We start from the raw sequence: 25725 nt of genomic DNA on the forward strand, positions 1-25725 counted from the left end.
CCCCTCTCCCATCATTCCCCGCTCTGCCTGCCGCTGACACTGCGGGTGCGCGATGACGTCATATCATCGCGCACCTGCAGTGTGACCGGGCGGGCAGACTGCATCTGCTGAGACCGGAGCAGTGCGGGGCACGAGGAGAGAGGTGAGTAGAGTGTTTTGTTTTTTATCAATGAGTGATGACTGGATTGTGGAGCTATTGGGGGGGGGGGGGGGTCGGCTGCATTCCATTCCATGGGCCTGTGCTGCATTATATTCTATGGGGCTGTGCTGCATTCCATTTCATGGGCCTGTGCTGCATTATATTCTATGGGGCTGGCTGCATTCCATTCCATGGGAATGTGCTACATTATATTCTATGGGGCTGTGCTGCATTCCATTCCATGGGCCTGTGCTGCATTATATTCTATGGGGCTGGCTGCATTATATTCTATGGGGCTGGCTGCATTCCATTCCATGGGCCTGTGCTGCATTATATTCTATGGGGCTGGCTGCATTCCATTCCATGGGCCTGTGCTGCATTATATTCTATGGGGCTGGCTGCATTCCATTCCATGGGCCTGTGCTGCATTATATTCTATGGGGCTGGCTGCATTCCATTCCATGGGCCTGTGCTGCATTATATTCTATGGAGCTGGCTGCATTCCATTCCATGGGCCTGTGCTGCATTATATTTTATGGGGCTGGCTGCATTCCATTCTATGGGGCTGGCTGCATTCCATTCCATGGGCCTGTGCTGCATTATATTCTATGGGGCTGGCTGCATTCCATTCCATGGGCCTGTGCTGCATTATATTCTATGGGGCTGTGCTGCATTACATTATATGGGGCTGTGCTGCATTATATTGTATGGGGGTTGTGCAGCATTACATTCTATGGGGGCTGGCTGTATTACATTCTATGGGGCTGTGCTGCATTACATTCTATGGGGCTGTGCTGCATTACATTCTATGGGGCTGTGCTGCATTACATTCTATGGGAGCTGTGCTGCATTAAATTCTATGGGGCTGGCTGCATTACATTCTATGGGGGCTGTGCTTTATTACATTCTATGGGGCTGGCTGCATTACATTCTATGGGGGCTGTGCTTTATTACATTCTATGGGGGCTGTGCTGTATTACATTCTATGGGGGCTGTGCTGCATTACATTTTATGGGGGCTGTGTTGTATTACATTCTATGGGGGCTGTGTTGTATTACATTCTATGGGGACTGAGCTGTAATGCTGGATACAGCTGTAATTATGTTATATAGTCGTGTTACACTCCCCTCACTTCTTGTAGCCTACAAGTGTACAAAGATATTATACAGTCACCATGTGACAAGTGGGCCTGTGTGACTTCAAATGCCAGGGCTGAATTTTAGTCCCAGTCCGGCCCTGTATATTATATACAAAGCTCCTTTAATGCCACTGGTGATCACTGTATTACCTGCACACTGACACTATATACAGAACTCCTGTCTATAATGTCACTGGTTATCACTATATTATCTGTACACTGACACTATATACAGAGCTCCTGTCTATAATGTCACTGGTGATCACTGTATTACCTGCACACTGACACTACATACAGAGTTCCTGTGTACAATGTCACTGGTGATCACTGTATTACCTGTACACTGACACTATATACAGAGCTCCTGTACATAATGTCACTGGTTATCACTATATTATCTGTACACTGACACTATATACAGAGCTCCTGTGTATAATGTCACTGGTGATCACTGTATTACCTGTACACTGACACTATATACAGAGCTCCTGTACATAATGTCACTGGTTATCACTATATTATCTGTACACTGACACTATATACAGAGCTCCTGTGTATAATGTCACTGGTGATCACTGTATTACCTGTAAACTGGCACTATATACAGAGCTCCTGTATATAATGTCACTGGTTATCACTATATTACCTGTACACTGCCATTGTATACTATGAACAGAGCTCTTGTGTATAATGGCACTTAAGGAAATAATAGTATTTTTTTTTATTAATAATCAGTGTTGAGGTATTCGGTCACTATGTGGTGGTAATATGTGGTCTGGTCATGGTGTGGCAGTATCTGACCCTTGTATGTGGTATTATTTGATCACTATATGTTGGTCTTATGTTGCTCGGTCATGGTGTCATGGTATTTGTCTCTTGTATGTGGTATTATTGGTCACTATGTGGTGGTAATATGTGATCTGGTCATGGTGTGGCGGTATTTGTCCTTTGTATGTGATATTATTGGTCATTTTAAAAACTGAAAAATAAATAAAAATATACCTAAAAAGAGTATTGGTTATTTTAACAAATGTTTAATAGTATTGAGTAGCGTAGGGCCCGGCCAAAAGAGTCTACCTTGTCATGGTGGCAGCTTAAAAAATCATTTGGCCAAAACCAAAGCTCCTGGCTATGTATGTTGTCTAGTGTTAGATGGGAACTGTTACTGTGTGATTGGTGAGGATGTGGTGCAGAAGTGGAGTTTTTCTAAGAGTTGGCGGTGGGAAGGTGGAGGCGGAGCTGGTGTGGAGCCTGAGCGGAGTCTCAAGGGGGCCCAAAAATGTTGCCAGTATGGGGCCTTGAAATTTCTGGTGGCAGCCCTGACCGTCTGCAACAAAGCCGCACCCATATGCACAGAATGAAAATCCTCTGAATCCGTAGATTCCACCCAACCATCCGATGTGTATGGGGCCTCCTGTCCCTGATTTGAGGGCAGTTAAGGATTGAGTGCTTAAAATTTTGACACCTAGTCCATTTGCTTTCAGGGGAGAGAAGTCCGTGTCAGCAGATTTCTCCCCATTGAGGAACGTTTGGAGCGCGCGCTTTCGGATGAGTGTTCGTGGGTGTGATCACCTTAAAAAATAAGCTGAACCCACCATTGATGTGCAGTTCCTTAGAGTCTGCAAGGTGGTCCCACAAAAGGGACAAATCCGGGGGGCCACCCTGCAATCCAAAGCCAACAACAAGGCAACAGCAGTCTTTAGACTAGTTCCCCAAATCCAGCAGGGTGGCAAGGCTTCCTACTTGACAACTGATCTCCAATCTCCATACATGGCACCAGGACCTGGCGGCAGCAACAGATCCTCGTCCTTCACAAGACACAGCACCAACTAACGAACCAAACATGTAGTTTATTATTCTACCCCTCTTGGGCTCAGCCCCCTTGTTGGGCAGACATGCTCACATCCCATCCCCTTACACATAGCCCAAAGGATGAAGATTGTTCCAGAAGCCCAGTCTCCAGCCATTCCGCAGGGCTCAGTATTAGGAAAGCCCCCTGCAGCAAGGAACAAAGACACCCGTGATCCCATTAGATACAGGATAGGAAACCTTAACAGGTTGATTTTCAAGTGCACGTAGACATGGATGACGTGACCCATGGCTCCTCCTGTCTGGAAAATACATTTTATTTTGGTGTTGGCTCCATATTCTTTATTGAATGGTGAAGTTGTAGGGTTAAAGGTCTGGGCTCCATTTTGCATCCTCTGTGACTTAAACTCTGCTTCCTGCACCGACAAATCGGCATTGGAGATCTCCCACATCATTTCCTGGGACAATATCCAACCACGCATTGCTTGACCCCAAAGTCCAGTTTTACACTGGCTTTTGGGATATTCCTCCATTGGCCTCAAGTTAATTCAATGGCAATCCCAGGTCCTTGCTGTTTTGCCTCTGGCCGAACCACCCTGGGATCAGCTATGGTGAGAAATGCCCCAGAGTAACAAAAACCAAGAACTCTCAGACCGTCCACCACGACCTCCTCGAAGTGCGTTCTTGATGATTAGAGGAAATCATGGCTGTGGCCCGCAGCCCATAAATCACTAATGGTCGAACATGGATGTCTAAGCCATTATGCAGGTCAACTTGGAGGAGTGGACACCTCTTTCTCCACTGTAGTTGGCTGTAATTAATTGAGAGGCCGATTTCGTACACGGTCAATCCTCAATTGACAACGAGGGCAGGTGTCTTGAAGATGCCCAGGCTGCCCACATCAGTATCATCTGCACTGTGTCACACTCCTTACTCCTTCCCATTTACACTCTGTGGAAGGAAGTAAGGGAACCTGGAGGCTTATATCCATGTGCAGGTGCATGAGGTGATTGTTGGAGTTGAGGATGGCTCCTCCATTGGATAGGTGGGCATGTGGCCTGCAGATACCCGGGATGCCCACAACCATAACATCTGCACTTTACTACTTTCTCACCTTGTCGCTTTCGAGAGGATGAGTTAGGACTAGCTGGAAGGTGATTCACATGGGTATCAACATGAGGTGGTGGTCTAGTGAGACAGAAAACCTTGGGGACTAAAGGACAAGGGACCACCGATGGTGGAGTGCCGGTAGTTTTTTCTCCATCCACCAGTAGCTTTTTCCACTGAGTGGTTAATTGTTCTACCTTTCTTGGGCTCATTGGGCTCAGCCTCTTTGTTGGGCAGACATGCTAAACACCCACCCCCTTACGCATAGCTCGAAGGATGAAGAATGTTCCAGAAGCCCAGTCTCCAGCCTGTCTGCAGGGTTGTGTATAATGGAGGCCCCCTGCAGCGAGGAATGAAGACACACATGCCCCAACTAGCTGAAGGATAGGAAATGCTAATGTAGGCCTGATTACAGTATGGTTCATGACAACAGGCTGAGAAGGGGGGACACACTCTGTTATAGGCCTGTATTGCACAGTCAATTAAGAGATCACAAGCTCAAGTCCCCTAAGGGGACGGACCCAAAATGTAATGTACTCGGACAACACCTTCTCAATAACTATATTCCCCCATGTACAATAAAAAGAGCCCGTACACCCTTATATCCACCACTCTAATGTGTTTCTGGGGTCCCCCCGATGTCCGCTAAGCACCCACACCTCTGTAATCACATCTAACCTTATGGAGATGATTTGCTTCTCTCTCCAGCTGGCGAAACCTATGAGTATCCCCATCATCTCCAGCGCCATGCTGAAAGACTCGCAGAACTTCCTGTAATGTGATGGTTGGTTGTTCTGTGTCTGGGGCGATATCACCCCCATCATTGACCATTATTCTTTCCGTAGTCTCTTCTATGGCATCCATGGCTGGAAAAGACTGAAAATGATCGGTATGAGAAGAGGACTCTATATAGGAAGACTGATATTAAAGATCCACCAAAACAAAGCTAATCCCATAGTACCCTGCAGGGCAGGTAGGTCCAGCACATCAAAGCAGCTGTACCGCTGCAGCCAAACACTGAGCAAGTATCTGTGGGCAGTGATTGGATGCTGAGGTCACATGACACTTCGGTATACAGAGATTGCAACCAGAGGGGTAGGAGATTTATGCATGAAATTTTGGAGGTGGTGGGACGTCTGTCAGAGCCGATACCTTTACGAGCAGGTCATCCTCTGGAGGCTTCAGGACCGGTCTCCCGATTGTGACACTTAATGCTCGATAGAAACCTTCCAGCGGGTTCGGATGAGAAGCAAAATAAAGCAACATATCGGTGTAGTCGAGACGAGGCGGCTGCGTATTCTCAGCAAACAGGTGAAAGAAAAACTGAAAAGATGAAAAAAAATTTATAAAAAAAATTATAATACCGTACTAAAAAAATAGAAAAAGATAGAACATTAATATAATACAGTATAAAAAGGGAAAGTTAATGAAAATGTACAAAATGCAGTCTAATAATACAATATAAAAAATATAGAATACAGTAAAAGATAGAAAAGTAGAAAAGTAATATACCGTATTTTTCGGACTATATAAGACGCACTTTTCCCCAAAATTTTTTTGGGGAAAATGGGGATGCATCTTATAGTCTGAATGTACTTACAGCGTGGTGGCAGCAGGAGTCGGGCGATTCTTCCGGCAGCAGGAGTCGGGCGATTCTTCCGGTGGTCCGATGCTGCAGGGCAATGATCTCGCTCCCATCCCAGCCTGGTACAGCTGATGCGGCAGGTTCAGCGGTGCTCGGTGGTGCAGGGGGCTCCGGTGACATTTTGTGAAAGCCCGGAGCCCCCAAACTTCTAATGCCTCGATGCTGTAGCCTCCGGGAAAATGGCCGCCGGAGGCGGCGCATGCGCAGATTGAGATCTCGGCTCCGAGATCTCATCTCTCGAGATCTCAGGACAAGATCTTGTTGCTGAGATCTCAATCTGTGCATGTACTGCCTCCAGCGGCCATTTTCCAGGAGCCCACAGCATCGAGGCAATAGAAGTGCGCGGGCTTCGGGCTTTCACAAAATGTCGCCGTAGCCCCCGCGCCACTGTGCAACACCGAACCTGCAGTACCAGCTGTACCAGGCTGGGATGGCAGCGAGATCATCGCCCTGCAGCACCAGACTGGGATGGGGATTCCCGGAAACCACCGCATCGCAGCAATAGATGTGGAGAGGCTCCGGGCTTTCACAAAATGTCACCGTAGCCCCCACACCACTGAACCTGCGCACCAGTCTGGGTCATATCATCACCGCACCACCAAACACCCCCTGTGACTCTGCTGCCGATCTCCCCTGGGGAAGCTGAATTCAGGACTGCAAGACGGACCCCCATTTGATGCATTACATTTTTTTCCCCATATTCTTTCTGAAAATTTGGGGTGTGTCTTATGGTCTGGTGCATCTTATAGTCCGACAACTACTGTAAATCAGTCGAAAATTATTTAAAAAACTATTATACTACAAAATATAAAAATTAAAAAAATATTATAATACACTATAAAAAGGTAAAAACTATTATAATGCAATAGAAAAATATAGAATACAGTAAAATGTAAAAAAGTAATATAAAAAGGTATAAAAAGATAAAAACAATTAGAATACACTATAAAAACGAGCTTTAAAAAAATATATAAAAAGAAAGAAAACTACTAACAGTAAAAGATAGAAAACTAATATAATACTGCATAAAAAGATAGAAAAATTATCACAATACAGTATAAAAAGATGAAAACTATAAAAAAATAAAAAATATATAAAAAGAAACATTATTATTTAACAGTATAATAGGATAGAAAAACTATTATAATACATTACAAAAAGATAAAAACAAAAAGAATAAAAAACCTGTAAAAAGAAAGAAAAATTATCTAAGTGTAAAAGAAAGAAAACTAATATAATACTGTATAAAAAGATAGAAAAAAACTATTATAATACAGTATAAAAAGATAAAAACTATAAAAAACCTATAAAAACAAAGAACACTATTATCTAACAGTGTAAAAGAAGGAAAACTAATACAGCACTGTATAAAATGATAGAAAAACGATTATAACACAGTATAAAAGGAAAGAAAACTAATACAATACTGTATAAAAAGATATAAAAATAACTATATTACACTATAGAAAGCTAAAAATTATTACACTACAGTTTTAAACATACAAGTATATTACAGTATAAGATAGAAAACTAATACAATACAGGATACAATTATTTCACTATTATAATACAGCATAAATACACTATAAAAAACTATGATAAAACAGTATAAAAGAAAACACAATTATAACTCACTATAAAGAGATAAAAAATGTTATCTTGCATTATAAAAAGATGAAAATCTAATATATTGTACAAAATAAACTATTATAGTACAATATAAAAAGAGAAAAATATAACACAGTAAAAGAAAGAAAAGTAAAGCAATACAGGATAAAAAGATATAAAAACTAATATACCGTATATACTCGAGTATAAGCCGAGATTTTCAGCCCATTTTAGGCTGAAAGTGCCCCTCTCGGCTTATACTTGAGCCGGGGGTCGGCGGGGGAGGGGAGGCGGCGGCTGTGACATACTCACCTGCTCCTGGCACGGTCCCTGCATCTCCTATGGTCTCCGGGCGCTGACAGCTTCTTCCAGCGTTGAGCGGTCACGTGGTACCGCTCATTACAGTAATAAATATGGACTCGATTCCACTCCCATAGGGGTGGAGCCGCATATTCATTACTGTAATAAGAGGTAACGGTGGAAGAAGCTGCCAGCGCCCCGGAGACCGGAGATGCAGGGACCGCGCCAGGAGCAGGAGAGTATAATGGGGAGGGGGAGCGCTGCGCGATATTCACCTGTCCTCGTTCCGGGCGCCGCTACGTCTTCCGCGTCCTCTGCTGTGACGCTCAGGTCAGAGGGCGCGATGACGTGGTTAGTGTGCGCCCTCTGCCTGAGCGTCAGTGCAGAGGACGTGGAAGACACAGCGGCGCCTGGCGGTGGAACGAGGACAGGTGAATTGAATATTGCAAGTGCTGGTGGCCTGAGCGACGAGAGGTGAGTATGTAATTTTTTTTTATTTTTTATTGCAGCAACAGCATATGGGGCAAATATCTGTATGGAGCATCTTATGGGGCCATAATCAACGTTTGTGCAGCATTATATGGGGCAAATGTGTCTATGGAGCATCTTATGGGACCATTATTAACCTTTGTGCAGCATTATATGGGGCATATTTTAATATGGAGCATCTTATGGGGCCCATCATGAACTGTATGGAGCATTATATGGGGCTCCCGATTCAATATGGATAATCAAAAACACTTAACCTACTGATGTCTCAATTAATTTTACTTTTATTAGTATCTATTTTTATTTTTGACATTTACCAGTAGCTGCTGCATTTTCCACCCTAGGCTTATACTCGAGTCATTAAGTTTTCCCAGTTTTTTTGTGGCAAAATTAGGGGGGTCAGCTTATACTCGATTATATACACTTATACAGTATAAGTGCATAGAAAAAGATTAAAATACACTATAAAAAAAGAAAGAAAACTAAAATAACATTATAAAAACATAGAAAACTAATATAATACCATATAAGAGATAAAAAAAAACTATTATACCACAGGATTAAAAGATAAAAACTATTATAATATAGAATAAATAGATCAAAAACTAACTGATATAATACAGTATAAGTAGAAAGAAAATACAATATAAGAAAATAAAAAAGTTGTACGGAATAAAAAGGTAAAAAAAACCCAGAATAAAATATAGAAAACTAATATACTATATTACAAGATAAATAAATAAAACTAATATAATACAGTATAAAAAGGAAAAACTAATATAATATAACGTACACAATCCGCACAGCGTGTTCAGCCAGGATGGGGCAGGCCATGAATTGCTGCCCTGCTGCCCACCAGATGTACGTGGCATCATGGACGCATCACCCATGTGCCAGAAGGAGGGACTTTAACATGTACAGTAATATTATATTCCTCTATCGCAGCTGCAGACAGTCACAGACCTGCGACAATCAGCTGATCAACGCTCTTATATTAAAGGGGTTACCTGTAATGAGTCAATAGCCTTAGGGGATTTTTGTGCAAAAAAGTTTGCTCTCGGTGGATGAAATATTCCTCACAGCTGATATTTCGTTACATTTGTATCCAGCCCAGATAATCCTCTAAATATTCCAGACTTCAGACTGATACATTGTAACAAAGCAGAAAAGATCTGTGTAGCTGGTGCCAATATGTTCAGCTCACAGAGCATTGTCTATACTGGATGCAATTGTATAACCCCTGGCAAAAATTATGGAATCACCGGCCTTGGAGGATGTTCATTCCATAATTTTTCCCCTATGCTTGGTTAAAAAAGTAACCATTACTGACTACCACATTTTTTGTTCTTGATTTCTTTTAGTGTTTATTAAAGCCGGAAAGTTGCCATTTGAAATGACTTTAGTTTTGTGCCATGTCTGTGATCTGCTTTTTTTCTACAAAATTAAACAACTGAATGAACATCCTCCAAGGCCGGTGATTCCATAACTTTTGCCAGGGTTTGTAGCGAACCCTCAGATGTGGGAAGATCCTTTGTATTTTGCATGAAGATTTCACTTTTGGTGCATTGTTTTAATGAAGCAGTTATGTCTTTATTACAATCTACCCTTATCAGATGCTCCAGTCTGTTAAATGGAAGGTTTCCTGTCGGGTCTTCAGGATCGGTGTCCTCAGAATCTCCTGTAAACCACAGCCCCACCTAACAGGGAAAAGAGTAATATATGTAACCTCCAAATATAAGAGGAGCTGGAAACAGATCCAGCAGAATAGTGAGTGCAGCTCTGGGGTATAATACAGGATGTAACGTAGGATCAGTAATGTAATGTATGTACACAGTGACTGCACCAGCAGAATAGTGAGTGCAGCTCTGGGGTATAATACAGGATGTAACTCAGGATCAGTAATGTAATGTATGTACACAGTGACTGCACCAGCAGAATAGTGAGAGCAGCTCTGGGGTATAATACAGGATGTAACTCAGGATCAGTAATGTAATGTATGTACACAGTGACTGCACCAGCAGAATAGTGAGTGCAGCTCTGGAGTATAATACAGGAGGTAACTCAGGATCAGTAATGTAATGTATGTACACAGTGACTGCACCAGCAGAATAGTGAGTGCAGCTCTGGAGTATAATACAGGATGTAACGTAGGATCAGTAATGTAATGTATGTACACAGTGACTGCACCAGCAGAATAGTGAGTGCAGCTCTGGAGTATAATGCAGGATGTAACTCAGGATCAGTAATGTAATGTATGTACACAGTGACTGCACCAGCAGAATAGTGAGTGCAGCTCTGGGGTATAATACAGGATGTAACTCAGGATCAGTAATGTAATGTATGTACACAGTGACTGCACCAGCAGAATAGTGAGTGCAGCTCTGGAGTATAATACAGGATGTAACGTAGGATCAGTAATGTAATGTATGTACACAGTGACTGCACCAGCAGAATAGTGAGTGCAGCTCTGGGGTATAATACAGGATGTAACTCAGGATCAGTAATGTAATGTATGTACACAGTGACTGCACCAGCAGAATAGTGAGAGCAGCTCTGGGGTATAATACAGGAGGTAACTCAGGATCAGTAATGTAATGTATGTACACAGTGACTGCACCAGCAGAATAGTGAGTGCAGCTCTGGAGTATAATACAGGATGTAACGTAGGATCAGTAATGTAATGTATGTACACAGTGACTGCACCAGCAGAATAGTGAGTGCAGCTCTGGAGTATAATACAGGATGTAACGTAGGATCAGTAATGTAATGTATGTACACAGTGACTGCACCAGCAGAATAGTGAGTGCAGCTCTGGGGTATAATACAGGAGGTAACTCAGGATCAGTAATGTAATGTATGTACACAGTGACTGCACCAGCAGAATAGTGAGCGCAGCTCTGGGGTATAATACAGGATGTAACTCAGGATCAGTAATGTAATGTATGTACATAGTGACTGCACCAGCAGAATAGTGAGCGCAGCTCTGGAGTATAATACAGGATGTAACTCAGGATCAGTAATGTAATGTATGTACACAGTGACTGCACCAGCAGAATAGTGAGTGCAGCTCTGGAGTATAATACAGGGTGTACCTCAGTAATGTAATGTATGTACACAGTGACTGCACCAGCAGAATAGTGAGTGCAGCTCTGGGGTATAATACAGGATGTAACTCAGGATCAGTAATGTAATGTATGTACACAGTGACTGCACCAGCAGAATAGTGAGTGCAGCTCTGGGGTATAATACAGGATGTAACTCAGGATCAGTAATGTAATGTATGTACACAGTGACTGCACCAGCAGAATAGTGAGTGCAGCTCTGGAGTATAATACAGGGTGTACCTCAGTAATGTAATGTATGTACACAGTGACTGCACCAGCAGAATAGTGAGCGCAGCTCTGGAGTATAATACAGGATGTAACTCAGGATCAGTAATGTAATGTATGTACATAGTGACTGCACCAGCAGAATAGTGAGCGCAGCTCTGGAGTATAATACAGGATGTAACTCAGGATCAGTAATGTAATGTATGTACACAGTGACTGCACCAGCAGAATAGTGAGTGCAGCTCTGGAGTATAATACAGGGTGTACCTCAGTAATGTAATGTATGTACACAGTGACTGCACTAGCAGAATAGTGAGTGCAGCTCTGGGGTATAATACAGGATGTAACTCAGGATCAGTAATGTAATGTATGTACATAGTGACTGCACCAGCAGAATAGTGAGCGCAGCTCTGGAGTATAATACAGGATGTAACTCAGGATCAGTAATGTAATGTATGTACACAGTGACTGCACCAGCAGAATAGTGAGTGCAGCTCTGGAGTATAATACAGGGTGTACCTCAGTAATGTAATGTATGTACACAGTGACTGCACCAGCAGAATAGTGAGTGCAGCTCTGGGGTATAATACAGGATGTAACTCAGGATCAGTAATGTAATGTATGTACACAGTGACTGCACCAGCAGAATAGTGAGTGCAGCTCTGGAAGATAATACAGGATGTAACTCAGGATCAGTAATGTAATGTATGTACACAGTGACTGCACCAGCAGAATAGTGAGTGCAGCTCTGGAAGATAATACAGGATGTAACTCAGGATCAGTAATGTAATGTATGTACACAGTGACTGCACCAGCAGAATAGTGAGTGCAGCTCTGGAGAATAATACAGGATGTAACTCAGGATCAGTAATGTAATGTATGTACACAGTGACTGCACCAGCAGAATAGTGAGTGCAGCTCTGGGGTATAATACAGGATGTAACTCAGGATCAGTAATGTAATGTATGTACACAGTGACTGCACAGCAGAATAGTGAGTGCAGCTCTGGAGTATAATACAGGATGTAACTCAGGATCAGTAATGTAATGTATGTACACAGTGACTGCACCAGCAGAATAGTGAGTGCAGCTCTGGGGTATAATACAGGATGTAACTCAGGATCAGTAATGTAATGTATGTACACAGTGACTGCACCAGCAGAATAGTGAGTGCAGCTCTGGAGTATAATACAGGATGTAAGTCAGGATCAGTAATGTAATGTATGTACACAGTGACTGTACCAGCAGAATAGTGAGTGCAGCTCTGGGGTATAATACAGGGTGTAACTCAGGATCAGTAATGTAATGTATGTACACAGTGACTGCACCAGCAGAATAGTGAGTGCAGCTCTGGGGTATAATACAGGATGTAACTCAGGATCAGTAATGTAATGTATGTACACAGTGACTGCACCAGCAGAATAGTGAGTGCAGCTCTGGAGTATAATACAGGATGTAGCTCAGGATCAGTAATGTAATGTATGAACACAGTGACTGCACCAGCAGAATAGTGAGTGCAGCTCTGGAGTATAATACAGGATGTAAGTCAGGATCAGTAATGTAATGTATGTACACAGTGACTGCACCAGCAGAATAGTGAGTGCAGCTCTGGAGTATAATACAGGATGTAACTCAGGATCAGTAATGTAATGTATGTACACAGTGACTGCACTTGTATTTCTATATCTTTGTCTTGCCTTTATATCAGTTTTATGGTTTTCTATTAATAACTGGATTTGTCTGTAAACAGAAGAGATTATTTTCATCTTTATCCGTCACCTGACTGTAGAGCTCTTGGTGAACGATGCCGCTTCCACTGTCATCTGTATCCTTGAATCTCTGCAGGGTCCTCAGGAGTTCGGGCAGAGACGGGTACGGCCAGGGACAAGACACTGATAACAAGAACTTCCTCCAGTTTACGTAATCGGAGCCATCTGACAGCGCGGAGGTTATGTCCTGGACCTGGATACAATTGGAATAACACTCAGATGGTGGACGAAGTTTTGCGTCTCATTTTGCAAGATGCGGAGGAGCACATAAGGCTGGAACTAAACACCAACATAGAGGTAACAGCTGGACATTCCCTTTAAGTCTAATGTGTGGATGGTTTTGCAGAATTTCCTTCCACCATACATTGGGGCAGTGATATTAGGGCCCAATCTGGCGGTCTTTAGAGGGGTTGGTGAAAAAAACACAAGGCCTGCTCTGATCTATCACCACCTCTATCCCGATTTATCACCGCCTCCGCTCCGATCTATCACCACCTCCGCTCTGATCTATCACCACCTCTGCTCCGATCTATCACCACCTCTGCTCCGATCTATCACTACCTCTGCATCTATCTATCACCACCTCCTCCCCGATCTATCACCGCCTCCGCTCTGATCTATCACCACCTCTGCTCCAATCTATCACCACCTCTGCTCCAATCTATCACCGCCTCCGCTCCAATCTATCACCACCTCCGCTCTGATCTATCACCACCTCCGCTCTGATCTATCACCACCTCTGCTCCGACCTATCACCGCCTCCGCTCCGATCTATCACCGCCTCCGCTCCAATCTATCACCACCTCCGCTCCGATCTATCACCGCCTCCGCTCCGATCTATCACCGCCTCCGCTCCGATCTATCACTGCCTCCGCTCCAATCTATCACCACCTTCGCTCTGATCTATCACCACCTCTGCTCCAATCTATCACCACCTCTGCTCCAATCTATCACCGCCTCCGTTCAAATCTATCACCGCCTCCGCTCCGATCTATCACCGCCTCCGCTCCGATCTATCACCGCCTCCGCTCCGATCTATCACCGCCTCCGCTCCGATCTATCACTGCCTCCGCTCCAATCTATCACCACCTTCGCTCTGATCTATCACCACCTCTGCTCCAATCTATCACCACCTCTGCTCCAATCTATCACCGCCTCCGTTCAAATCTATCACCGCCTCCGCTCCGATCTATCACCGCCTCCGCTCCGATCTATCACCGCCTCCGCTCCGATCTATCACCGCCTCCGCTCCGATCTATCACCGCCTCCGCTCCGATCTATCACCGCCTCCGCTCCGATCTATCACCGCCTCCGCTCCGATCTATCACCGCCTCCGCTCCGATCTATCACCGCCTCCGCTCCGATCTATCACCGCCTCCGCTCCGATCTATCACCGCCTCCGCTCCGATCTATCACCGCCTCCGCTCCGATCTATCACCGCCTCCGCTCCGATCTATCACCGCCTCCGCTCCGATCTATCACCGCCTCCGCTCCGATCTATCACCGCCTCCGCTCCGATCTATCACCGCCTCCGCTCCGATCTATCACCGCCTCCGCTCCGATCTATCACCGCCTCCGCTCCGATCTATCACCGCCTCCGCTCCGATCTATCACCGCCTCCGCTCCGATCTATCACCACGTCTGCCCCCATCCATCACCATCTCTGCTTCCATCTATCACCACCACTCTGACTAGGAACCCCATAAATTCGCTGTTACCTCACCTCCGACAGTGACAGATGCATCCACACGTCAGGCAGCGCGTCGTCTCCAAGAGTCACCGAGGTCAGATCCATTAGAAGCCCCGAAAATAACTTGCTTGACATAAGTCCTGTAGGAAAAAGAGCATATAGTGGCATTGAGTGCAGAAGCAGCGCTCGAGGGCTCACCCCTCTGCTATATCTTTACAGCTTCCTCTACAGCTGAGGAGGCAAGTTGTACTAGGGGTATGTGTGGGTGCAGCCGAGAAAGACGGGCATCTTCTATAGGCACACAGTGTAAGGGGGCATCTGAAGCCGGTGCAGTGTGTAACTTGGGGCATCTGCGGTCGGGGCAGTGGGTAACTGGCAAATTTGTTCCCCTTTAATATCTAACACTTTCACAAATCCCGTGCACTGTAGACAGAACTCACCTCCGGGAGCCACCTGTAAAAACTGCTTGTGAAGTCGATGGAGCTGAGAAATGGTGAGGGTTGCCCCTGTGGCGCTCTCTACTGGTGGGGGTGGTGGTTGTGGCATTGGATCAGGCAGCACTTTTATATCTGCATTTATGTAGAAGTCGCTTTTCTCCAGGACGAGTTCATGTTGTATCTTCGTTTTGGTTTCAACGCAGTAATGAGCGATCTGGATCAGCTTCCCGATACTGCGAGGACAGAGGTACATCCCAGTGTTATAGATTGGGGGTTATATGGGGGGGTATACTGGGGGAAATTGGAGAGTATAAGAGGAGTATAGAGGGGGTATACCGAAGATATAGGAAGGGTATATGGGGTGTATACGACGGGTACACAGAGAGTATACAGTGGGTATATGGGGGCATACGGCGGGTATACGGGGGGTATACAGAGGATGAACGGGGGTTACACAGCTGCAGTCACTGGATCCATGGCAAATTCCCACAAAAAAAATTCATAAGATCCACAAGCAAATCTGTTGTGAATTCTACTACTTTTATTTTTTTGAAAATTCCACCCCATGTGAAGGAGTGATCAATGCCCCCGCCGACTCCGGATACCATGAAGGACTTTACCTTGACATCTCCGCCAGAAACTGCGCTCCCTGCCACATGTCCAAGTCTTTATACGTCTGCTCCGATCGGGTCACAATCTCCTGACACATTTCCTGGGCTTTCGATCTGATCAGTTCCAGTCTGGAGGTCACAGACGCTTCTGAAGAAAGGAAGGAAAAAAATAGAATTAGACTCACTGGTAATTCGATTTCTAGGAACCCTCCACGACAGCACCATAGGGGGATACTCCCCGCCATAATTGGGACAGGAAACACAAAGAAGTCAAATAGCCTTTTTATGAAGGACTACACAGGTAACATAGTAACATGGTAACATATGTGACGATTTCTTGGGACTTATGGAACTCCAAGGTAGAGGATATCCGGTGGATATCACATTCGCATCCAACGAAGCCGCAGACATTTCTCAAGATTTCTTCAGCAGACTATCTGTCTTGCGTACAAAGGGTCTCGAAATTGGGAGAAATCCTCAAAGGGCAAGGTCATCTTTTTTGCCACCTTTGCTACTTGAATATCAACTTTTGGTACTTCTGTCCAGCATTTGGATATGTTCTCCTCCAGTGGAGATCTTCCTTTGAGCTCTGTAGGTGTAGCGTTTTTCCGGCAGTTCCCACTCATCCAGTATCAACTTTTGAATATTCTCATATACCGGAAACACTAACTTCTTCTGAGCTCTTAGACCCCCAAACATTTCGTCCTGAACTGTGTTCTGGACAATTTCGTCCTCCTCCACTTTCATAGTGGTTCTCACCGCCGTCAGAAGCTCTTCCATATCTTCTGATGCAAAGTAATATTTCTTACTGTTTTGGGACTGATGTGCCCCTGACACAGACTCGCCTTCTTCCCACCACTCACTAGTGAAGGATCCCGGACCTCCTTGAGAGTCAGAGTCAAAATGCTCCTCTATGGATATCTTCCTCTTCTTCGCCCCTGATGGCGTTACTGGGAGAGACTGGGAAAATGTGCCTAGGGATGATTGGAGCTCCTGGCGAACCATTCCCCTTAACTCTTCTATCAAAGAGGGCCGTTTGCCTTTAACAATTTTGTCTGTGCAATCCTGAGGCATTTCTTGTATGAAGAAGGTAGAATTTTAAGACAGACGGTACATTTTTGGGACAACTTGTCTTTCCTTTTTGGAGCAGAATCCTTTTCTCCCTCAAAAGAGGAGAGAAGGGATCATCAGTATAACTCCTTAAGGATATTCCTGCTCTAAAGATAACTAGACACCAAAGCCAGGTACTTACTGGGTTCGGGACAGGATCTGCAGAAGCAGAGCAAGAAGAACGACCACCCTCCATGATAGCAAAGGTCTTACCTTGTGGTGTCTTCAATCTGGGCTCCTTATAAAGGGGCAGAGATCCCAGTGCGACATCCTGATAGGATGAACCTCCCCCTCTCCTTGGAATCTCTTCCACGTGTGGATGATTCCAGCCAGGACTTCGGGCTACCCTATGCAGTCTTTGTTGCTGGCCACAGAGAACTGCAGGAGGACCACTTCGTGCCCCATAGGGATAGGAAAAATACTGGAGACAGGAAGTGGGGTCGGGCTTTTTGACCTCTTTGTGTTTCCTGTCCCTATTAGAGCAGGGAGTATCCTCCTATGGTGCTGTCGTGGAGGGTGACTATTAGGGCGGGGAGTATCCTCCTATGGTGCTGTCATGGAGGGTGACTATTAGGGCGGGTAGTATCCTCCTATGGTGCTGTCATGGAGGGTGACTATTAGGGCAGGGAGTATCCTCCTATGGAACTTTCATGGAGGGTGACTACTGTATTAGGGCAGGGAGTATCCTCCTATAGTGCTGTCGTGGAGGGTGACTATTAGGGCGGGTAGTATCCTCCTATTGTGCTGTCGTGGAGGGTGACTATTAGGATGGGGAGTATCCTCCAATGGAGCTGTCATGGAGGGTGACTACTGTATTAGGGCAGGGAGTATCCTCCTATGGTGCTGTCGTGGAGGGTGACTATTAGGGCGGGTAGTATCCTCCTATTGTGCTGTCGTGGAGGGTGACTATTAGGATGGGGAGTATCCTCCAATGGAGCTGTCATGGAGGGTGACAATTAGGGCGGGCAGTATCCTTCTATGGAGCTGTCATGGAGGGTGACTATTAGGGCAGGGAGTATCCTCCTATGGTGCTGTCACGGAGGGTGACTATTAGGGCGGGCAGTATCTTTCTATGGTGCTGTCGTGGAGGGTGACTATTAGGATGGGCAGTATCCTCCTATGGTGCTGTCGTGGAGGGTGACTAATGTATTACGGCAGGGAGTATCCTCCTATGGTGCTGTCGTGGAGGGTGACTATTAGGATGGGGAGTATCCTCCTACGGTGCTGTCGTGGAGAGTGACTATTAGGGCGGGGAGTATCCTCCCATGGTGCTGTCGTGGAGGGTGACTATTAGGACAGGGAGTATTCTCCTATGGTGCTGTCGTGGAGGGTGACTATTAGAGCAGGGAGTATCCTCCTATAGTGCTCTCGTGGAGGGTGACTATTAGGGCGTGGAGTATCCTCCCATGGTGCTCTCGTGGAGGGTGACTATTAGGGCGGGGAGTATCCTCCCATGGTGCTGTCGTGGAGGGTGACTATTAGGGCGGGGAGTATCCTCCCATGGTGCTGTCGTGGAGGGTGACTATTAGGGCGGGGACTATCCTCGTATGGTGCTGTCGTGGAGGGTGACTATTAGGGCAGGGAGTATCCTCCTATGGTGCTGTCGTGGAGGGTGACTATTAGGGAGGGGAGTATCCTCCTATGGTGCTGTCGTGGAGGGTGACTATTAGGGCGGGGAGTATCCTCCTATGGTCCTGTCATGGAGGGTGACTATTAGTGCAGGGAGTATCCTCCTATGGTGCTGTCATGGAGGGTGGTTATTAGGGCGAGGAGTATCCTCCTATGGTCCTGTCGTGGAGGGTGACTATTAGGGAGGGGAGTATCCTCCTATGGTCCTGTCGTGGAGGGTGACTATTAGTGCAGGGAGTATCCTCCTATGGTGCTGTCGTGGAGGGTGATTATTAGGGCAGGGAGTATCCTCCTATGGTCCTGTCGTGGAGGGTGACTATTAGGGAGAGGAGTATCCTCCTATGGTCCTGTCGTGGAGGGTGACTATTAGGGAGGGGAGTATCCTCCTATGGTCCTGTCGTGGAGGGTGACTATTAGTGCAGGGAGTATCGTCCTATGGTGCTGTCGTGGAGGGTGATTATTAGGGAGACGAGTATCCTCCTATGGTCCTGTCGTGGAGCGTGACTATTAGGGCAGGGAGTATCCTCCTATGGTGCTGTCGGTGAGGGTGACTAGAGAATAATAATAAAAAAAAGAAAAAAGGTTCAGCATCATATCGGGGGCTGCAGCTGTGGTGGTCTGTATATGTACGGCCCCCTGTATCTGTCATCTAGAGGAGAAAAATAGCTGTATACTTCATTCCTGGGTGCTCCTGCGTGACAAGAGGGATTAATACCTAAAGGTCCGGGGACCCCGGGGTATCACAGAGAATAATATTTATTCCCTGGTGATCGAGAGCAAAGAAATAAGTGTATAACCGTCAGACAAGGGAGGAAGACGAGGGTTCTTGTGTTGTTCCCTGCTGGTCTGGAGGAGGAGAGGGGTTACACCTATGAGTCTAGGGCCCATGAGGAGGGTTTGTTTTGCTCCCTGGTTTCGGGGCCATAGGACAGTGTTACTTTTCGCTCTTATTATTACCAACCTTCGTACTCCAGAGCTGCCAGATATTCCTGCTTCATTTTCATTTTACATTCCTGTTTTTTCTGCAGCTCGGAGTCGTCCTCGGGGGCTGCGGGTGGTGGTGTAGGGGCGGCAGGTCCTGGCGATTTACCCCCTGGGATAATACAAATATATGGAAACCTGGACTAGAGAATGTACCCTCTGTACAATGGCAACCATAATACCCCTATAACAGTGCCAGCCATAATACCCCATAACAATCGCAGTCATAATACCCCCATAACAGTGCCAGCCACAATACCCCCATTACATTGCCAGCCATAATACCCCCATAACAGTGCCAGCCACAATACCCCCATTACACTGCCAGCCATAATATCCCCATAACAGTGCCAGCCACAATACCCCCATTACACTTCCAGCCATAATACCCCCATAACAGTGCCAGCCATAATACCCCCATAACAGTGCCAGCCATAATACCTCCATAACAATGTTATCCATAATACCACTATAGCAGTGCCAGCTGTAATAGCCCTATAACTGCCACTAGTGGGCGCTCACCTTTTTTCCTGTTGGGTGACTTCTTTTTCGCCCCTTTCTGACTGTCTCGGGACGCCGTTGGGGGGGCTCTCACTCTCTCTCTTTCCTTCAGTTCCGATAGTTGCCGCTCCTTCTCCTCCTCCGCCTCCAGACGTTGCTTTTCAGCCGATACCTGTCAGGGGGCGTAAAAGAGGAGTATAAATGGGAGATACATAAAAGTGAGTGCGCCCCAACACACAGGAAGCATATAATAAGGGGGATATAGGAGTGGCGGACCACCACTAAAACCTCTGGATGAGAGACATGCCCGATGGGGGGGATTCACCTCACCTAAACTCCAGACAACCCCTTCCCCCAAACACAGCTGCTCTAGTGCTGGGGGCACTGATACAATGAGATATAGTGACCCTGGGGGCCCCTGGTGAGGCCTCAATAGGGGGTCAGCCATGATGTGGAACCGGCCTGGGTTTGGGGGGTGCACAGATATCCTTAGGGCAGGGGTCTGTAACCTTCTGTCCGCCCCCATAGTCTTGCTTTAGTACCCCCATAACTATGTGCATTTTGGTTGTATTCAGGACAGCACGCGCCCTTAAAGGGGTATCCACTTCTTTAAAACTGAAGGCCTATCCTTAGATGAGCAAGATATGAATCCCCAGCCCCCACTGACCTGACCCGTCCATCAATAGTAGCGCTGTGCCCCCCTACAATATGCAGGGCACGTCCCGGCATACCATGTTAGCGATGGCTGACAGCGCGGACTGCCACGTGTCGTGAACGAGCCTCTGATCGGCTTCGGGCGGCTGCCCCGTCACCTCCGCGCTGGCGTCCTCCTTCCCTTTGCCAGCGGCCGGTTTACTTTTCAGCTTTCCCACGTTCACCTCTGGAGTCGGGGGTCTTCTGGGAACCAGCGGGATCCTTCGATCGGGAAACAGAAGGCGTGAAAAGTAATTCTGCATCATCAGAACTTCGCAGCTTTTAGTACCCGATCTTGTTGGCCGTGGCCAGACGGAGCGCCAAACATGTAGTAGATATAATAATAATATTGGCAAATACCTCCAATTAGAAATGTATAGTTCTTCTGATTGGCTATATTGCTTACCCCATGTGCAGGGCATTGCAGTAGCTTAGATATCCATGGTTACGACCACTAGCACTAGCAGTTGTAATTGTAACCATGGATACCTAAGCTGCTGCATTGCCCAGCACATGGGGTAAACAACATCGCAAATCAGAAGAACTATTACTAATATTATTATTATTATTACACCTACTACATATTAGGGTAGGATCTTAGAGACGGGAATAACCCTTTAAGCTTATTCTTTAACTTTTTAAATTGACTTTATTTGTCAATTTTTGACAATTTTATAAGATTCCTGTTTGCTGTCAGTGAATGAGAACGCTGGTTTCCAATTAGCAGCCTGGCACACAGCTTGTCCTGCTCTCAGCTGAGGAGCGGATGCAGCGATCTCTCTGGTGCTTTGTTACAATGTATCAGTCCGGAATGGAATAGATGAACATAGAGGGGAACTGGCTGGGCCGAAACAGCAAAAAACTTCTGATGACGAAGATCGACTTCTGAGAACCCCGACGTCTCGCTGCACTTCGCAGAAGGTTTCTTCCAGGACACATATCAGATCAGATCGGGGCTGAGATACAAGATGACGAGAGCCGCCATGCTTGTCATGACAGTGCACAGTGGCTGGGCTTCATAGGAGACAGCGATTTATACTATATACTACAATACTGTGGGACCAAAATAAAGTAAAAAAAAAAAACCCTTAACAATACAGAAAAAATAAAATAAAAAATTCAAATGACTCCCCAACAAAGTTTAAAAAAAACAAAAAAACCCTTAAAAATACAGAAAAAAATTAAATAAGAATTCAAATGACTCCCCAACAAAGTTTAAAAAAAACAAAAAAAACCTTAAAAATACAGAAAAAAATTAAATAAGAATTCAAATGACTACCCAACAAAGTTAAAAAAAAACAAAAAAAACCTTAAAAATACAGAAAAAAATAACATAAAAATTCAAATGACTCCCCAACAAAGTTTAATAAAAAGCAAAAAACAAAAACCTTAAAAATACAGAAATAAAATAAAAAGAAAATTCAAATGACTCCCCCACTAAATGACTCCCCCAATTTTCCCTATTAAAAATAAATTAATTAATAAAATACACGTAATCAGTATCGTGGTGTCCATATAAGTCCGATCTAACAAAATCTAAAATAAACCCCTTCGGTAAATGCCATAAAAAAGGAAAAAAAAACCCTCAGAATTGCGTTTTTTTTTTTTTTTGCCAAATGGTATCAATAAATATGTATTTATGTTAACTTTTTTTTTTTTTTTTTTAATATATCTCCATAATTGTACCGGTGATACTGTAACACGCGGCGATTGTAAACACACAAATAAATAAATGAATAAATGAATATAAAAATGCTGCTCAGTTTGGTGACAACCGTATAGGACATAATGTGACGTTTTTACCTTCTAGGGTTGTCGGAGTCATCCGCGGAGCCGGAATTAGAGATGTCCAGGAGGGGGAGGCGGACGAACCCCTGCACAATCTCCGCTGGGATTTTATTCTCCATCCCTTCGTAGTAATCGCGAAGAAACCGTGCGGTGTCCTGGAAACGGTCCACCTCCACCTGCGGTGACAGAGGAGTGCTCCTTAGTGTCCAGCGTTAACCCTCCATGATTGCTATACATATACAGTATATATGGGGGGCTTATGAGGCTTTCTGGATTATCGGATTCCAGATTAAAGGAAGATCACTGATATATTTAATTTACAAAGAAAAAAGATACAAACAGACATGTAACAAAAAAGGAAAAAAAAAAGTATCCAAAAAAGTTTTTGGAGTTTCTAAAAGTGTCACGTCGTGGTCTCCGCGGTGCGTTCTGCGCTTCCTGTAGTTATCCGCATCCCCTCCCTTTCCCCCCCACTGTCTTTAAGGTTCCCTGTGATAATTAACCTGTTAATGACCCATGGTGAAGAAAAAAAAAATGTACGGCGAACGGTTTCCCAGCACCACGATGTGTATTTTTCATTATGACGGTGGAATGGAGCGGTGTCGGATAACCCCTTTAAATTAAAGGTCTCATTGGCGCATAGGTATAGTGTGACGGCTTACCATGGTGGGTGAGGGGGGGGACGACGCCAGCAGCTGCCATGTGGGTGTGATGATGCCCGCGCCTGGGAACTGCACACAAACCACATTCCCAAAGATCAGCGTCTGCGGAGGCCGTTACTACTGATCTCATCTTCCACCTGCAGCGGCTGCCGCACCATAGGAGTGATGTCAGGTCCTCTATAATGTAATGGGGGGTCCGCTGCCCTATGTGACCCCCATAATCAGCTCCACAAGGCAGATCCCGCAGCATCCATCAATGGTCTAATGTGTACAGTGGGATCAGACATGGTGGAGCTCCGGGGGGCACTCACTGCTGATCACTGGAGATCCCATCTCTGGAGGAGGTCAGACCCCCCCAGTGATCATTAGTCGCACCCTAAGGAGATCCCTGTTGAGAAAGCTATTAAGCGAAACGTGCGTTCGGGGGCGGTGAGGAGGAGGGGGTACTCTCTGTGACCGCTAACAATGGGTAAGCCTACTGTACATTTCACCTAAGCATGTGCTGTTAAACTGCATAGGATACCTCTGGGCCCCTTGCTCTAATAATAGGTGTTTGTTTGGCATACTCTGGAATGATAAGAGATTACTAATAGTACCCCTCCGCTCAGCATTTTTTCTGTCATGCTTCCTCCCTATTGTATTTCCTCCTGTCTTATAGTGTGCTTGGTACATGCTTGCACACTTTTTTTGTACTAATATATGGTGTTATTGTCATATGTATTTTCTTTAATAAAAATAGTGTTGATAATTTTACATTTAATTATGTACATGTGGACTTTTTTGCTCTATTTGTTTGGTTTTAACCCTAAGGAGATCGCAGTACCCCCCAATCTGTGGGAGCACAGTCACATACAAATACCTGCATCAATGAAAAGAAATGGTTCATGAGAATCCCCAGACGATCCTCCAGCCATCCGTCACTCATAAGCTCAGTCCGCTCCTGCTCGGCCTCCTCCTTCCTGTTGTCGCAGATATCCCAGAGACGATCTCTTAAATCCTTTAAAGGAAAAAAAAGAAAAATCATCAAAAAGTAAAAATATAGAATTCAAGAGAATCTCCACCTTGTAATGTAGCCTACACGCCTCTTCACATACATAATATTATAGATGTCTGCTGCCACCACTAGGGGGAGCTCCCTGTATACAGAGATACATGATAAGATCCTGTCTGCAGCCACCACTAGGGGGAGCTCCCTGTATACAGAGATACATGATAAGATTCTGTCTGCAGCCACCACTAGGGGGAGCTCCCTGTATACAGAGACACATGATAAGATCCTGTCTGCAGCCACCACTAGGGGGAGCTCCCTGTATACAGAGATACATGATAAGATTCTATCGCTGCAGATAGAATCTTACCATGTATCTCTGTATACAGGGAGCTCCCCCTAGTGGTGGCTGCAGACAGGATCTTATCATGTATCACTATACAGGGAGCTCCCCCTAGTGGAGACTGCAGACAGGATCTTATCATGTATCTCTGTATACAGGGAGCTCCCCCTAGTGGTGGCTGCAGACAGAATCTTATCATGTATCTCTGTATACAGGGAGCTCCCCCTAGTGGTGGATGCAGACAGGATCTTATCATGTATCTCTGTATACAGGGAGCTCCCCCTAGTGGTGGCTGCAGACAGGATCTTATCATGTATCTCTGTATACAGGGAGCTCCCCCTAGTGGTGGCTGCAGACAGGATCTTATCATGTATCTCTGTATACAGGGAGCTCCCCCTAGTGGTGGATGCAGACAGGATCTTATCATGTATCTCTGTATACAGGGAGCTCCCCCTAGTGGTGGCTGCAGACAGGATCTTATCATGTATCTCTGTATACAGGGAGCTCCCCCTAGTGGTGGATGCAGACAGGATCTTATCATGTATCCCTGTATACAGGGAGCTCCTCCTAATGGTGGCTGCAGACAGGATCTTATCATGTATCTCTGTATACAGGGAGCTCCCCTGTTATGACCCCAATGGCGAGGGTCTCAGAGGAACGTGGAAGTCTGCAGAATACAAAAATCCAGCTCATAGGGCAGTGGTAACTGGGTTGACCATATATCTACTCCTAACGCCAACACTAGAAGTAGCCGGGGATCATTCCTACGTTGATTCTAGATGACACGCGCCAGCCGGAGAATCTAGCTACCCCTAGTAGAGGAAAACAAAGACCTTTCTTGCCTCCAGAGAAGGGGACCCCAAAGCTGGATAGAAGCCCCCCACAAATAATGACGGTGAGGTAAGAGGAAATGACAAACACAGAAATGAACCAGGTTTAGCACAGAGAGGCCCGCTAACT

The 25725-nt window shown here is 45.5% G+C and overlaps 1 protein-coding gene across 1 annotated transcript in view; it reads right to left on the minus strand.

The window, feature by feature from the left end:
• SPEF2 (sperm flagellar 2) overlaps positions 1–25725 on the minus strand; it is a 126922-nt gene that overhangs the window by 3975 nt on the left and 97222 nt on the right. The window contains exons 24-35 of the mRNA XM_077281690.1: positions 24294–24431; positions 22788–22948; positions 21023–21206; positions 20313–20463; positions 19771–19902; positions 16080–16218; positions 15463–15692; positions 15056–15162; positions 13343–13525; positions 9840–9932; positions 5346–5516; positions 4872–5069 (exon numbers count right to left, since the gene is read on the minus strand). Coding sequence (XP_077137805.1) covers positions 4872–5069; positions 5346–5516; positions 9840–9932; positions 13343–13525; positions 15056–15162; positions 15463–15692; positions 16080–16218; positions 19771–19902; positions 20313–20463; positions 21023–21206; positions 22788–22948; positions 24294–24431 — 1887 coding nt within the window. The remainder of the gene's footprint in view (positions 1–4871; positions 5070–5345; positions 5517–9839; positions 9933–13342; positions 13526–15055; positions 15163–15462; positions 15693–16079; positions 16219–19770; positions 19903–20312; positions 20464–21022; positions 21207–22787; positions 22949–24293; positions 24432–25725) is intronic.

The sequence above is a fragment of the Ranitomeya variabilis genome, chromosome 1 (assembly GCF_051348905.1).
Source record: "Ranitomeya variabilis isolate aRanVar5 chromosome 1, aRanVar5.hap1, whole genome shotgun sequence".
Classification (NCBI taxonomy): domain Eukaryota; kingdom Metazoa; phylum Chordata; class Amphibia; order Anura; family Dendrobatidae; genus Ranitomeya; species Ranitomeya variabilis.